The 16,950-nt window shown below is 34.0% G+C and overlaps 1 protein-coding gene across 5 annotated transcripts in view; it reads left to right on the top strand.

Annotated features, from left to right (window-relative positions):
* Positions 1 to 16,579, top strand: part of VPS13A (vacuolar protein sorting 13 homolog A) — a 99,502-nt gene extending 82,923 nt beyond the window's left edge. For 2 of the 5 annotated variants that reach the window (XM_027670750.1, XM_027670748.1), the window contains 6 exons: positions 33 to 156; positions 1,117 to 1,231; positions 11,499 to 11,584; positions 12,215 to 12,338; positions 13,863 to 13,937; positions 15,255 to 16,579. In XM_027670750.1, coding sequence (XP_027526551.1) covers positions 33 to 156; positions 1,117 to 1,231; positions 11,499 to 11,584; positions 12,215 to 12,338; positions 13,863 to 13,937; positions 15,255 to 15,305 — 575 coding nt within the window. In that variant the 3' untranslated portion in view covers positions 15,306 to 16,579. Of the gene's footprint in view, positions 1 to 32; positions 157 to 1,116; positions 1,232 to 3,384; positions 3,955 to 7,685; positions 7,805 to 11,498; positions 11,585 to 12,214; positions 12,339 to 13,862; positions 13,938 to 15,254 lie in introns of those variants that run through there. The other 3 variants (XM_027670753.1, XM_027670752.1, XM_027670751.1) reach the window with 2 other exon arrangements.
* Positions 16,580 to 16,950: the final 371 nt, after the last annotated feature.

Below are 16,950 nucleotides of genomic sequence, written 5' to 3'. Positions count from 1 at the left end.
TTATAATGATTTATTGCTCTTAATGCTTTTAGGAGCTCAGGAAGAAGGAGCAGCTGGTTTTTTCAAAGGTGTTGGAAAAGGCTTAGTGGGAGCGGTAGCTAGGCCTACTGGTGGAATCATAGACATGGCAAGCAGCACGTTTCAGGGTATTAAAAAGTAAGTAAAATAAGTCTACAGGATAACGTATGGCATGAAACAGACAGTAGTAGTACCAGTAGTACATTGTGTCTTCCTATCACTTCTGTGTTATTTACATAATAAATAGGTGGCTCTTTAACAAAATACACAGTTGACAGCATTTAAAAAACAGCCACAAATCTCAGCTATTTCTCTCATTACTGAAAAAACTAGTTTTAAAAGCCTTCATGATTGGATTTCCTTCAATTGCTGATTTTTAACTTCTGCCCGAAATAAGGAGGAAAAAAAGACTTCTCAGATGAATCTAAAGTTACTTTATATATTATTACTATTGTATGAGATGAGTTCCAAGACCACCACTTTATGCTAGGATCTGTCCTGGTCGTTCAGACTGAGAACTGTGTTAAGACTGCATTTGAATACTTGGTATTCTCACTTTAATGAATTCATTGCTGAAGATATCTCACACTGTAATGTGTAAAGAAGCAGGAAACAGTTTTGAGGAGGCATTTAGTAACTTTGTCTGAATACGGCAGTTCAATGGCTCTGTTCTTAGTGAGTTAGATCACTTTTGCTACCGTAAGATTACCAGTCTCTTTTGTTTTCCAGTTTAAACTCTTTAGCAGAGAAATGCAAGAGAAATGTAAGAAACATATCAGAGTGGAAGTTCTGTATTTAACAGTTGTCTTTAATTTTGAAGTTTTGAAGTACAGTGCTTAGACACTAATTAAGTATTGCAGGCATGTGCTGCCCTGTGCCATCTAGTTTGCTAATAATGATTATCTGAAACAGATTTCTGAGACTGTTACTGTTTCATAGAATGTCTACTTCTATGCAAAAGTACATATATAGACAACAACAGTTACTGTACTAGGACTTGAATTTAATTTGTATATGAAATAATTTAAAGCCTTAGCTAAATATTATAATTGAGTAGAGATATTGATACATATCTGAAGTAATCTGTTTTATTGTCAGAGTTGCAGATTCATCAGAAGATGTGATAAGCCTGCGCCCACCTCGCTTCTTTGGTGAAGATGGAGTTATTAGACCTTACAGATTAAGAGATGGAACTGGAAGTCAAATGTTACAGGTGAAGGAAAAATGAGAGATAGATTGACATACATTTAAACTCATCTTACATTAAAATAAATATTTTAGAATTTCCCATTTCCTAAATTCCCAATCTGCCCATACCTAGTAACTCAGTAGTCAAGAAGTTTCATTTAGTTTTTTAGGCGTATGACCACTTTAGGGATACAACTGTGATACACCTGCTGCTGTGATAAAACTCTTAAGGAAGACACCATAATGTCTATCAGTATATCTATACCGGTTTGTGCAAGATACAGCACATTTTGAAAGAAGAACAAAGTTTAAATGTGCAATTGAAAAGTTTTATGCCTTTAAATTTCATTTTTTTATAAACAGTGATGATAAGTACAGATACTTTTTCAGTAATTTTACAATACATATTTTAAACAGTGACTTTTAAATCTCAATTTTATGTAAAACAGCATTTTAAAGAACCTAGGAATGGCTGTACTTGTGTAAACTAAAGCCATGAAAGAACCTAAACAGTTCTGAAGTGGAATACTGTTTGCATGAAGAACATGCTAAGCATCAGTTATTCTTTAATGATTCATCTGCCTCTTCAGGAAATTTGAGAAATAATTTCAATTGTGACACACACAGCTTGCAGAGTTTGTTTTTTCCTCTGTTAGAAATAAACCTGCTTTTTAGAAATGTTCAGGCATAAGAAATAAAGCAGTAATTATTGATTGCCTGAATCTAAAAAGAATTTTAAAAATACACATAAAAGGATTCACAGCGTGCCATGAAAATGTCATACAGAAATAACCTTTTAGGAAAAGTAGGTAAGTATGAAGTAGCGTTTGGAAGAGCATTTTGACTCACTTAGAGTATTGCCGTAGCTGTTTGTTTCATGTCGAGTTCCACGCTTGTTTTTGTTTCTTCTGCATTTCATCAGTTTGTCTCTCATTTCTGGTGGAAGAGGATTGCCCTATTGGGAGCACCTTATCTGTGCTCACTGTACCGTTCACTGGTGATCTAGTTCAGCAGACTATGAAAGGTCTTTGATAATATTATGCCTCTACCTTTCTTCTAAGGAGATAGCTTTAACTTGTGCTCTCCAATTTAAAGCTAGTGCCAGAAAGCAGTTTTGCCTTAACTAGAGGATAGTTAGAAGCTACTACTGATGAACGGCATACATTTGTTACTAATCTTTTTGGTTTTGGTAAGAAAATAAATTTCAAAGCATCCTCTTTTCTGTTTTAAAGTGTACCACTAAAACAAAGGCTCGCAAACAACAGAGTCAGCTCTAATGTGCAGACTTCTCTCATTACTGTACACTGCTTTTCCTTCTTACATTTGTACATGTTTGTATTTTGGTTTTTTTCCTGAGTAGCCTTTACAAAATTTTGCAATATAATACGTAATTCTAATTTTCTGGTGTCGTATGGTCGAGTACAGTACCACCACCTTCCATCATCCAACTTACAAAAACATTAAAGCATGGCCCTGTGTGATGTCTTTTGTATTTTGTGATGGCAGCCACCATTTGAAAATAACTGAACTTGAAAAATTGTTGTTTCATATCAGTTTTCACTAGTATGGTTCCAACTGCTCTTGAAGAAATGTTTTCAAAGCTCCATGCAGGGCTCTAATTCTCCCTGTAGACAGTCAAATCACAAAGTAGTATTGTTTTTTCCCACACATTAAATTCTGCTATAGGGTGTTTGGTGTCTTAATCTTAATTTAACTCTCAAGCATACTAATGTTTTTGGTTCTTAATGTTTGTGGTTCTAGAGCTGTTACTTTGTTTTGCATGGAACTCAGAGGATTGCATGTTCCCTATTTGAAACAGTTTGAATAGAGTAGTATTTCCTTGTGGGGAAAATAATTATTCTCCCCTTTTGCATTGTTTCTTTGCATACAGGTCTGGTGACTGGTCCGACTTCAGTCACTGTATTGTAGCTTTTCAACAGATTACAGGGTTAGGTTGGAGTAAAACTTTTTTTAGCAATTTAGAGATTGAATATGCTGATTAAAGGAAATAGGATATAGGTTATTTCATGCACTCATACTGCATCCTAAACTAGGATGTCACTTCAGAATTTCTTTGTTTTCTGGGGGTTTATTTTGCTTTAATTAACAAACTTTCCAGACAAATCAGTACTTCTAAACTAATACTTCTGCTTTCTTCTTCCCTTACCATGCTTTCAGAAAAGGCAGGCCTACAAAGAGTGGACTATGACTCACAGTAGTAGTGATGATGATGACAGTTAGGATAATATGGATGTGGATTGTTACAGATATACATGGCCTTTGTCACCTTTAACCTTTAAATGTTGCTGCTATAATTCCCACAGAGATGTTGGGATTCTGTGCTACTAAATTCTTATTTTTAAAACTGTGAATAAAAATGTGGGGATAATAAACTGTATGGTGATGAGTGCTAGGCAAAGGAGCAAAGAATGTAATAAAAACAGTCTTACAGATAAAACTGGACATTAGGTAAAACAGTATTGAATAATATGAAGAAATGAGTGATACTGTGACTTAAGAGTTTATTTCCAGATGTATTTCTATCAACTGTGTTTAATGTTTTTGCATTTAAATAAGTGTTTGACAGGGTTTATTTATAATTTAGTAGTTGGATTGCTTTTAAATGTGTTTAGTAAAACTTTTCTGAGTTGTACAGTCATTATTGGTGTTTAAATGCTATTTGACTGTTTTATTCAAATATTTCAGAAGTATTTTGTGTGCTTTTCTTTTAAAAATAAACATGTCTAAAGTATATCTAAAATGCATTCATCTGTTCTGTTCCAACATTGTTTTTCATGTTTCCTGGAACTAGATAATGTGAAAACACTAAATGGCTTACGAAGGTATTTGAAAGATAAAATACATACATTTTGCAAGGAACATTTAACATAAAACTTTAATTTTTCATTTATCATTTGTTTTACCAAATATTTTGTGTATGTTGTGGTATCCTTAAAGGTGTGAAATAATGTTATTTAGTTATTTTTTTCATTCTGACTATAAATTGTTTTTGTTTTCTTAGCAACAGAAAGGTAAAAAATCCACCCCAGAACTAAACACCATGTAAAAATCAGACAGATGGAAAAAATACCAGTATTTTTACAAGACTTTTTGTAGGAAAACATATGTAACATGCATAAGTATTTAGTTTTTTATTTACCTAGATATGGAAGGTGGCAGGGAACACTCATCCACTACAATTCTGTATTATAAATTCTACAAAATACCTTTACAAGTTACTTGTTTCTTTAAATAATTATTTATTCTGTATTCACTGGAATGCTTGCACAGTTTTATCATTCTTTTTTGTGGCTCGTTACTAAATTTAAACTTGTGTTGCTCTTTAAAGACAACTGGCAACAGATATTTCTGTATCATTAAGTATTGTAGTGATAATTAATTCTTCTGCCATCATCTGAACAGTTAGAATTGCTCTAAAGCAATAAGAGCTTCTGAAATGTTCGCATATTTACCGAAGTAATGTCATTTTGTTCGTTGTCTGTTGGCTTCCAGTTATCAAAATGCTGAGGGAAGAACCATTAAAAAGCATTAAGACTGCTTATTCTGGCTCTATACATTCAAAACCTGCTGTACAGTCTGATCTCTTGGGCAATTACCCTTTGCCTTTAACCTCACAGATGAAAGAGGGGACAACTAAATTTGAGAGCTGGTTTTAGCTGAAATTACTCATGCTACAGGCCATGTGTTTCTATTTGTTCCATAATACTGTCACCTCAAAAGGATGCCTTGCAGAAATAGATGAAAGACTGTACTGCAGTGTGTTACTGCCTGAAACATAGTGGGAAGGATTTTAAATGTTTCGGGTACAACTGGATCTCCCATATTTCTTTGAAGAACATAGGAAATCATTTTGATCTTCAATCCTGAAAAAAAGATAGGTCATGTCTAAAAGTTGAGGAAATTGTTAGATACAACTTTATGGAAAGGTTACTGTGACATTTTATTAACTTTATTGGGTTTTGAGAATTCAGAATAATGTTACCTAACATTTCCTTCTCTTTTGTGCTGTTTTAGTGCAATTTTTTTTTATCCTATAAAATTGCTTTTCTTCTGTAATAACCAGTCTTTCTAGACAATGTATGTCAATTTTAAAGAAAACATATTTCTTTCTCATTCTAAAACAGTTTTAGAAATGTAATTATTTTAATAATTTTTTCGACTAAAAGTTGACCTAACTTTAAAAATTTTTTATCTTAAAGTTCTACTAATTTTTGCAGAATGTGGAAGTAAAATTTAGCACGAATGGTAGTACTCCTGGGTCAGGTATTGCTAATTCAAGTTACACTGCAATATAACTGAAGAGTCCTTTCTTTACTCAATAGATCAAAAGGTTGTCGAATGCTAACTAAAAAAAACCAACCCAACAAAAGAGTAGAAAAAATTGCTAGTGTAGTTGGCAAATACAATTCTCTACTTTATTCTGTCTCTTTGATGGAATATAGTTGTGTTTTTGAAGTTTTTATGTTAATAAAAAAAATATTCATTTTGTACAAGTATTTTATTTGTTTCTCGCTTGAGTCTAGACTTCTCTGAATATACATTGGAAAAATAAATAATTTGGATTTGGGGCTTTGGGATAACAAAAACTTGTATAACCTGGGATATTAGTATTTAATTTCTCTCTAGGTCATGGAATGAAAAGCTATGAAAACTAATAGCTAAACCAGCTCAAAGCCAAACCAACCAACCAAACAAAAAAACAAGTAGAGATTATTTTCATTAGGGATTTAAAGTAACACCAAAAATGGAGACAATTTTTTCAATTTTGGTTCTTTCCTTCAATTTAATGTGTTTTAACAATTTAACTTTTGGCTGCACGATTTCCCGCACCCACCCCTTTTTCAGTGCTGAATTGAGTTTGAAGTCCATTACTGTGCCATCCTTTTGTCTCATATTGCTAAATTTTCTGCTCTTGGCTGCAACAGTTGCCAACAGAACAATTTGACAATTCAGCTTTTCTCAGGAGTTCAGATTTTCTCTTTTAGTAGCTGGAATGTATATGTTTCCTCCTTGCTGAGTTGAATAATTATCTGTGCGCTTTATCTCTGATATTATCCAATATATCCCTTTTGTTCAGGGTTCTATGATGGTCTTATTTTTTCAAGAGGCTCTGTAGACTTAAGTGAGTGCAAGGGGATACTTTAAACAGTTTCTGTGATCATTTAATATGCATTTGCTATTATTAGCCATTTACAGAAGCTATAGACCTGCCAGATCTTTGCCCTGCCAGGGAATAAAGTTGGAAACCTAGTTTTATGCTTATAAAGATAAGTCATTAACTGTTGCACCATGAAATCAGTGGTTCTCTGTGTCACAGCTTAATGTCTACCCAAAACCAAAATAAATTTTAAATATTTCTAATTTGCTTTTATAGTGTGTGAGTTTGTGAGGACACTCGAACTGTGTTGTGTGAGATTGCTGTATAAGCTTGTAGAGAAGACAGTCCTTCAAAGCTGTGCTCCAATACCATGTCCTATTGTATTGGAGGTCTTCAGCTTTTGGTTTAGTGATCCTTTTTTGGTCATGGTAGAATGTTGAAGTGATTTGAACAGACCCTTGTCCCTCAGTATTCAGACTTCAGTCTGCCAGGAAGAACATCTGAGGAGTAAGAAAAGTGTGTCATACTATTCCTTCCTCTCCTTCCCTCACTCATCTTGAGCTTGGGTTCAAATCAAAACATAAACATCCATATTATGAAGTACCCTAAAACTGGGGTTTCACTTCATAAAATTATTGGGAGAAATTCTTTCCAAAGTTCAAAGTAATTTCATTTTTATTTGACATTGTCCTGACTCTTGCCAAGCATTCATGTGTGCCATCTAGTTTGCTACTCCCTTAACTGAGTCACTGCTGTCATCCATCCTCCTTTGGAAAACCTACTCTGTCTAGTATAAAGGAAGAAGCAGGATCCTCACCACCTAAATGCACAACATTTGGATACTATTACATAGCCATTGCACAACCCCAAATAGAAGACACATATATTTCTGGGAAGCTGCCTGAAACCAGCTAACACCAATTGTTTCAGAAGAATATGAAAGCTTGCATGACTCAGTTCCATTTTAGCTTGACTGTGATGGAAGCATAAATGCAATATTCTTCCATTTTCCTACTGATGCAGTAATCATGCTTCAAATGCTACAAATCAAAGAGGTTTGATTGTATTGGCAGGAAACAGAACCTTTAGATATTGTCATCAGAGTGAAAGTGTGGATCAGTATGGTTTCTCCATTCAGCTTATCAGAGAAATTCTCTTGTTTATTTGGATCAAAAATTGACCAAGATAATTCTGCCAGTCAGCTTAGGCAACTTTTATTCCTACCGTGAAAAAGGAATTTTGTGTACTGAAAGAAAGCTGCTGTCCTACTTTTTATTGTCCCGATACTGTGGCCTTAGATTTAAATGTTAATCTTGACTGCAAATTTCTGTTGATTTTAATAAAACCATGTGGGTTTCAGAGTTGCTGTTCAACATGGCTGAATGGAATCTTGAATTCAGACACTAACACATCATGGACAAAAGCTTTGCTTTTTGTAGAATGACACTGCACATTGGGATAGCTGGAATGAGGAAATAGGTAATAAAGGATAAATGTCAGTTCTTATTCATAAGGGATGAGGAGATAATTTTTTAAGGCAGAAAAAAGAATGTTTTACGTGTTACTCTTTGTTTCCATAACAGTTTTCCCCCTTTTTTCACATACATTCAAGCTACATATAACAAGTCACCTTGGAACTGCCTAGAACTATTAAACGTTTCTGTGGGAAAGACTGGACATGTAATTATGGCAGGTTAGCCTGCTGGAATCAGTAATTCTACAGCTTTTGAAGAAGTTACCTTATGATTTGAGCTGAAAGATGCATTCAGGGTTGGAGTTTCTAGCAACTACAGTGAATTGCTTTCAGAACTCACACATTTATACCGTAGCCAGTTCGTAGGGAAATACACTGTCAATATATAATTCAGTTGAAACCTTTGAGTTAACCTGAACATACAGAACAGCAGATTTATAACCACTTTTAAGTAGTAACAACCTTTGCACTATTTTTGTACATTCTGTTTCAGTTGAGATGAGTTCAAGAAGGATATCAAGCATTCAGACTTCAGTATCACACATAACACTAAGAACTACTACCAGAAGGATCATAGATTTTAAATTTTGGCTCTGCTACTTAACACTCTGCTCTGTTTCATTTCTAACTTTGCCAAAGCCCTCTGTGACTGTTTCTCATTAAATTAGGAGCATGTAGTGTGATTAGGAATCTCTCCAAATGCAGGAATGCCATTTAAGACATTGAACATATTTGCATATCCATCCATTTGCTGTTAGATTATTGCAGTGACATATAAGCAGTTGTACTACAGGTAAGAATTTGCAAAGGAGGGGATCTGTTCTTGTGTTACTTCACACGTAACAGCTGCTGGAGTGTCTCTTTTTTTTTTCCCAATAACTTCATATATACTCTTAATCAGGTTATTAAAATGCTTTTAATTTGACATTGTTTTAAAAGAAGGTGTTTGTTTTTTTCCAATGGTGAAACTAATAGTTGATCAATGTTAACTTTTATAGTTTTGCATCACCAAACAGTGATCGAAGTTGCTGTCTTTCTCCAAACATTAGCTAAATACCATAAAATTTTTAAAAACTATTTATGCATCTATATTGAGGGGTCAATTGTATATCCTTTTATGTTTGAGCTGTATAAGGCACTTTGGTAACAGAGCGCAGTCGTGACCTTGCTATAAGAATTATCAGCAGAAACTTGATGTATCCCTCTATGATGCATTTCCCAATGCATAGGTATAAGTCTAATGCTTAAAGGGATAAAGACTGTAAGTGAAGGGTAGAAAAATCCAAAGGCAGAAAATCTAGAAGTAGTTACTGCTCTTCACTGGCATGGATACAAGTGTTCCCTTTGCAAATAGCCTGTGCAATATTTTCTTGTGCTTTATTTCCCTATTAACTTCTTTTGTCTACAAAACTACAGAACACAGATAAACTGAGCTTATGATCTTTGACTCATAGATAACAATGAGGACTAGTTAGCTCATGCCAACAATGTTTTTTGTGCTCTGCAAATCACATGTTAGGGAATCTTAGTAGAATGAAACTCTTTTTGTGGAATTTGGTGGACATTTAAATAGCTTTTGCTTGAGATTGTCACCTATGTGATAGTTAAATACTGTACTTCCATAATAATTTTCACAATTCTCAGTTCATTATCAGTAAGCTAAGTAAGTTACAGCAGGTTGACATGATTTGATGAGAATTACCTAGCAAGCTACTGAAAAGACAAAAAGAGGTAACACCCCTCTCCTAAGTCTTGCTTAATATTTGGATTGAGACTTACCTCAGTGCTATGCAAAGCACAAGAAATTTACCTTCTTGAACAGGGGATATCCCTCCATCCTAATAAGGTTAAGTTGCTAAATGCTTCTCCCCTATACTTGCTTCTAATAGAACAGAGATATTGGTCATGCTGTGCGATATTTATATGTTTGGTCAGTAAGAGAAATTGATGTCATTGTCACAATGTCTTGCAGTTAAACTCAACTGTGTATTTTTCACCTTTGCTGGAACACCCTTGCTCTTTCCACATAGGTTATTTCTTTAAATTCCTGTCAGCTTTCTCCTCTGCTTCTCTGTTGCTAGACCACTAGAAAATTGCTAGACACCAAAAACTTGCTAGACCACTAGCGAGTGGTCTATATCCATCAGGACATAGACCTAGACCAGTAGCTTGGTATCTGGATCAGGTATCCTACTCATGCTGTCTGTCCATACAACCTCCTCTGTCTTCTAATCATCCAATGTGTTGTGTGCAGGAATGTTGTAGAGGTTACCTTAGAGAGGATTTTTTGCTTAGAGAGGATTATTTACTCATTAGGTAGAAGCTTGGACCTAAATATGAAAGGCAGAGAGAGATTCAGTTCAGAGGCATAGCAACCCCTAGATAGAGCTTGAATAAGAAGTTTCCAAAAACATAACAAAAAATAACAACTTTTCCAAGCCCTTAATTCCTCATTTCTTATGCCATTCTTCTTGCTGAATTCATCCTGCACGAGACGTTAACTCTTGCAGAAATAAAGACAAGTGGTGACTTATGTAAGTAGGCACATGATCAATAGCGGTGATTTCTGTAGCCCAGCAGAGCTGGGGAAAGAGAAACCTGTTACTCAAATATTCATGCATTTTAGTCACTAAAGAAACAGCATGTTTGGGGAAGACATAATTTTCAAAATATGTGTTTGGGCAAGTGGACTTATCCATGCAGCCAATTTGAAGAGTACACCAAATTAAATGTCTTTATCATTCTACTGTGTTGATGAACACTTATTAAATGGTTTTGCTATTTTAACTGCTTTGATAACTAACCTACATGTTTATAAATCTTGGCATACGTATCTGAAAGAATATGCTTGTAGTTAAGGCTTCAATGAATCATACTGGTTTATACTAATCTAGTTTTGCTTGGAAGTTGTAAAAGATGGGAAGTATGCAAGCAGTCATGTTGCTATTCCCAATTATGATGCATCAATATTAATTAAACCACTAATTTAATCACTTATAGCTCAGAAAATCAGAAATCCAATATTTGCCAAGTCATGTTAGAGTTACAGGAAGCGTCTGTTTTTATAAAATAATCTGCTGTCATCAATATTTAAAATTTATTACCCATTAAAAAATATTCTGCTACAGTATTTACAGCAATTGTAGGAAAATATTAAGTTCACAAGGAAACAAATGAATATGGAGGCATGCTAAGCATTACCTTAAGTGCATTATTATAAGTTCTGCTGTCTACACAATAGTGGGGTTTATATACAGTTAGGCATAGATTTATTCTCAGAGTTAATTACTCAATGATTTGGAAGTGACTTGACATAAATTAGTAAAAGAATCCTTATTATTTGTTGTCTTACAACTGTATTAGTTATCGTAAGTTAAGAGTATATTAAAAATATGTAAAAAAATGAGTCCTGAAATGTTTTGAGAAATTATATTGTTCTTTGCCAGTTTTGATTAGGATTGATTTTTATTTGAATAGCTGTATTAACAGGAACCATGTAATTCCACATAATTATGAATATTAGCTGTCACAAATCTGTTAGTTATATTCTGACTGTATGAAAGTAGCCTTTTATTTTAAAAGTGTGTCCATTGCATTTTGTTACAATTTATACTTTTGGAGCATAAATACATTTTAAGCACAAAATTAGTACATTAATTTACTAGCATATTTAAAGCTATAAACTTTTATCTCTTCTAGAAAATTGAAAATGGAAGATTTGCAAAACTCAGATATATTGCACATGCTATGGTCAACAGTACAGATCTGTTAATGGTAACCAAAAGGTAAACAGTCTTAACTCTGAATAATATGTACCTAAAACAATCATTAAAATGTACATGCCTTGATAATTGCTGGTCAGTAACAGCGCTGTCATCATTTATGTAGATAAAATAATTGGAAAGGCATGCCTAATGTGCTCTTAATTATCTTCAACTGTGGCATTGTACAGCAAAAAAGCGTTGTGTTATTTCTCTCCTATTTAAGAAGGGAATGTTAGCTTTATGATTTCTTTAGCTGAGAAGGATTTGTTATAAACCTGGTTAGGGTGAAGTCAGCTGAACTGTGGGGTTCACTTATGAATTGGCAAAATGCAGAAAAATAGGATAATACCAAAGCAGAGTCAATGTCTAGTAGTGGAGTATCAGGCATTTTTCTGAAAAAATATATGTACAACTTTTTGTAAGAATACAACTTGAAGTAGTGTTACAGTTTTGCTATGAAAGAGAGTATTTTAAGTAAGTTAGAGGAAGGTTCAAAATTGACTCTTTTGGAAAGTGTGCTGTATAGTTGTTATAGATCATTATATGAGAACTGTTTTGCAACAACAAATGAATTCACTAGAGCAAGGGTAACATGATAACTTTTAAGTATTTTTACAATAATTTTTAAATCATTACTTTTCTGTTGCCTAGTGGTGTGTTATTTGTGACAAAAGGGACGTTTGGACAGCTGATATGTGAATGGCAATACACTTACGATGAATTTACCAAAGAACCATTCATTGTTGATGGTCGAAGATTGCGCATTGAAGCCAAGGTACGTTAACCTTGCCATGTTTTATTCTCTTATAAAATTGAACTTTGAATTTCTACTCTCTCTCCTTTGAATTCTTGGTCTCTTTTGTAGTTAGATTCAGAGATAGATTCAGAGAAGGGAGTTGAAATTTGGCATGGGCAAACTCAGATAACTAGCTTCTGACTCTTTTAAGCAGAATGGTGACTTACTGTTTGCAGATGAAAGTCCTTGAGCCCTGGGACTTTTTTGTTGGTATGCACCAGTTCATGAAGTATTCATAGTTTGGAAAATGGTGATGTGACAAAAGGCTCAGAAGATTGCAGAATATTTTCATTATGCTCTCTGACACTTTGGAAATATGCCAATATGTGGACTTCTACCTTGTTGCAATCCTATGCAAATAGAGCAGAGCAATACATGGCATGTGCCATGCTTCAAAGATTTTTTTTTTTTCATTTGCTAGTAATCAAATTCTTAAAAAATACAGGAAGGTTTTCATATCTTAAAAAAAACCATAGTGACATATATTTATCCCTTTCAATGCAAGTTGAAGAATGTTGCTCTTAGTTTCAATTTTTCCTTCGAAAAAATTCCTAAAACTTTCTTTCCCTGGTAGAATTGCAAAAGACAGAAGGAGAAAGATGACCACCAATGACTGAGTGTACTTACAGAGGCAGTTCCTTAAAAATATTTCTTACATTCTTATTAAATGGTAACTGAATTTAATTTCAATCAAAAAATTTATCTGGCAGTGTTTTGTTTCTGTTTTTAATAAGCTTTACGTGTGTAATTATACATATTGGTTGTCAGGACAGGCTTGACAGTGTACGAAGTAAATCAGTTTTTCACTCAGATTATTTGTTTCTATTGCAGAGAGCATGAAAGGCAGACCCATATTGGTTTGGAATCCTCCAAACTGGATTTCTGACTGCAAGTGAACTTTTACAGGATGAAATAATTCTTAGCGTTTCTGCCATTTCAGACAATGTTGAATAACATATCCATCTTTACCCCTACACAGCAGTTATTTCAGAATCCATTGACATGTCTGCAGTATGCTCTTCACTGAAATCTGTGGTTGAAAACTGTATTTTGCAAATAACTCCTTATGTTTTTCTTTATGAAGCCAAAGTTGCTGTTTTCACTACCTAAGACCACTACTTCCAAGTCAGTATTGATAGAATGTCCACTCAAGACTTAGAAAGAATGAAAAATTAAAACCTTAGGGAGTAATGGATTTTGTTATCGCACATACTCCATTATCTGCCTTCCATTCCTATGCACTTGATAGTCCCTTCTCCAGGGACGCCATGGTAAAAAGAGAAGTCTGTTACTGCTGGAGTGTTCCACTCCACTGTGCTTTCATGCAGAAAATTATGTTTCTCAGGGTATGTGCATGCGATGTGAACATACTCAGGTTAGCATAATGGGTACACGTGGCTGTCTGAACCATCATATCTGTCTTAATAGTAAATAACTTCTTAGTCTTAAAGTCTGAAGAAACTTAACTTCAATTCTGAATTACTGTTTTGGGGTCTTTTTTAGGAACGAGTTAAGTCAGTGTTCCATGCCAAAGAATTTGGAAAAATTATTAATTTTAGAAGTCCAGAGGATGCTAAGGTAAAGTCAAAATATTTTAAAATTATGCTGTGCTAAATTTGGCTTAAAAAGTGAAACAAATATTCTTAACCTGAAACTGCTATATGTACTAAAAATTCAGTAATTTCCACATATGCATTATAGAGATGGAAATAGCAATAACCTATTCAGTACTGAATTTCAAAAATACTCGATTTCAACATCAAACTTGTCCGTACGTAAATCTTTGGAATTATAACTGTCTGTCTAAAGACTGATTTAACAGTACTACTAACAGAAACTAAACAATCTAGGATGTGAATTAAAATAGTACATTTTAATAGAACAAAAACATTTGGTAAATTACTCTTAGTTTTATTCCAGGGGTTGGGAAGGGGTGGGGTGGGGGTGTTATTGCTCAGCTCCTCAAAATGCAGTTTTGGTTGAAGAATGAAGAAAATCCTTAATAAAAATACAAATTCTCTATTTGATATATGATATTGCTGCTACTATTATACACATTTTCTCTTTATTTTGACATCATTAGTTTTGACTATAATGGAGAAGTTTTTCAGATCTGCTACCAGAATTATGAGGTAGCTGAGTTGTGAAAGTCCTGCCTTGTTTTTATTACTGCAGCTAATAATTTTCACAAACTTAAATTAGTCTTGTATATATTCCACTGGGACATGGTTCCTTGGGATCATGGTTTGAAACAGGTTGTGGAAGTTGCATCCTGTCATTAGTTTAAGTTGCTTTTGTACCTTCTCATCAATTTAAGTTGCCCCTGTCTTCATGGAAGTAGTTTCTAACCACAGCTGAATGATAGCACTTGACTCTTACTTCAGAAAGGTAGGGGCCTCATGTTGAATTGGACTTGCCTGTAATCTTTGGAAGTACTGAGGTTCTCTTTTTTTTTTTTTTTTGGCTGTGGTGGAACAGGGGCAGGCAGTGTTGAGGTCCAGTAGTCTTTCTGGGAAGGGGATCCTATCTATGCCTCAGCTAAATCAGGAACAATTCTGAAAGTCAAATTAGCGCAACATATTATGTATGCCCTAAGTCTTAAGGAAAAGAAAGCTGAAAAAATTGAGTACACTTTTCATAAAAATACTAGTTTGTGTATTTTCCTAGAAAGGCTCAGGAACCTAACAAAACCAACTAACTGGTCTATCAATATGAGGGGGTAGAATCTGATCCAGTAACAGATTCTGATTTGTAGTAATCCACTCATCTTCCTGCAAAATATTATGAACACTTATTATGGCAGTCCCTTTGTATAACTACAGGTCCTACTCTAGATTTCTGTCTCATTGGTTTTTACCACGGAAAGACTTTTATTGTTTCTTTTTCTTCACACAGTGGATCCTTTCTAAACTGGAAGAAGTGAGAGAGAATCAATCAAAATTGTAATGAATGGAAAAACACCAAGATACAAAGAACAGCTACCTTTGAATTCCTCTTTAACAAGCAGAACTATTTGAATATCGGCAACAAAAACAAAAGCAAGAAGGAAGGAATATTTATCAAAATGTTTATTATGGTCACAACAGTCTATGGCTATATCACAGAACTAGATGATGTTAAGTTAAAAAATACCTAATGATGAAAAGATTCTGCCAAGTTTGGGCTCGGTTTTCTGTTTTTTTTTAAGATAAGATTCCAGATTTCATTTTTTATATAAGCAGCATAAAGTGAATTTGTCTTAACATTTGATATTGAAATAGAACTCTAGAATAATTCTTATGATACTATTCAGAGCAAATGTTTCAGTTTTGATTCTGAAAATCAATACTTAATTTATGTCTTGGTTTTAATGTGACTTGAGGCTGTTTTGAAATACAAATTTCTTTGTCAAAGGAAATGTTAATCCTTAGTGTTACAACTCAAAATATAGGAAGGAAGCTACTGATCAAAAAAGTTGAATTTAGATGATCACAGGAGGGGCTGCTTATTTGACAATATTATTTTCTTTTTGTAAATGAACGGACCAGGTCATGATTGATTTACAACACAGTACTGCTTTTAGTGTAAACTTTTTTATATTCTAGCTAAGGTAATGTTGCAGCACCTCTGTCTGTACTCACAGAAAATATAACAGTTTACAAAAATGTGTAATGGGGAGAATTAATATTTCTCTGCACTAAAAAATAATCATAAAAGCCTATTCTTTTAAATAGAAGTTACTTACAGTCTTGCAAATCAAGGAGGAGTTGATGGGGTTATAAGTGTGCTGTTGCATACCAAAAATAAATGCCTTGAATTACGCAATATTGTGTGCTAAGCAAGTGACTAACAAAGTCAGATTTATATTAAATAATAAATATAAAATGTCACAGTTGCTTATATCAACTTTTCTTACCCAATGAAACTGTTTTGTTTTGTACCCAGACAGCAGAATTTTGATAGTTTGAATGTCTGCAATTCTATTTGTTTCTTAGATGTAGTAGTCATAGTTGTTGAATGGCTGTTTACTGCAGTTGATATAGAAAGTACATGAAGCAGTACAGTGTTACATGAAGGCTTCCATAAATTCCAGTATCAAAGTCTGCAAAACATCTGGTACATATAGAAAGTACCTGCTGCCGAAGTATGATTTCTAAACAACAGTTAGAATATTTATAGCTACAGGATAGAATTCTGATGCTTGAGATATCCAAATGGTTCCATTGTTGTAAAATCTTAAACAACTAGCATGCTAACCTATAGTTGCAGATCTTTAATGTACTGTAAGTCTTGCCATTGGTGTTGAGTAACCATTTAGTGGGTTACAAAATACATGTAATCTTGCAATTTTCCCTGTAAATTGAAACAAAATAAGAGAATTCCAAAATATTACAATTATATTACTCCACTTGTTTGTACACCAAGCACGTACCAAGAGTATGAACTCAGGTTATCATGCCAAACTTAGGGTACTTTGCTTTAGATAAGTAGTGTTTTTAAATGCCCTGAGTACTATTCTCTATCTGTCATTTGTTTTTAATCTGTCATTTTCATCTTATGTATGATAGTTCAATTAATAGCCTCATTATTTTCTTGATTAGTTTGTGGTCTC

This window comes from Neopelma chrysocephalum, unplaced genomic scaffold (assembly GCF_003984885.1).
Source record: "Neopelma chrysocephalum unplaced genomic scaffold, ASM398488v2 Primary Assembly neopelma1_96926, whole genome shotgun sequence".
Taxonomy (NCBI): Eukaryota; Metazoa; Chordata; class Aves; order Passeriformes; family Pipridae; genus Neopelma; species Neopelma chrysocephalum.
This window is presented reverse-complemented; position numbering and strand designations above follow the sequence as displayed.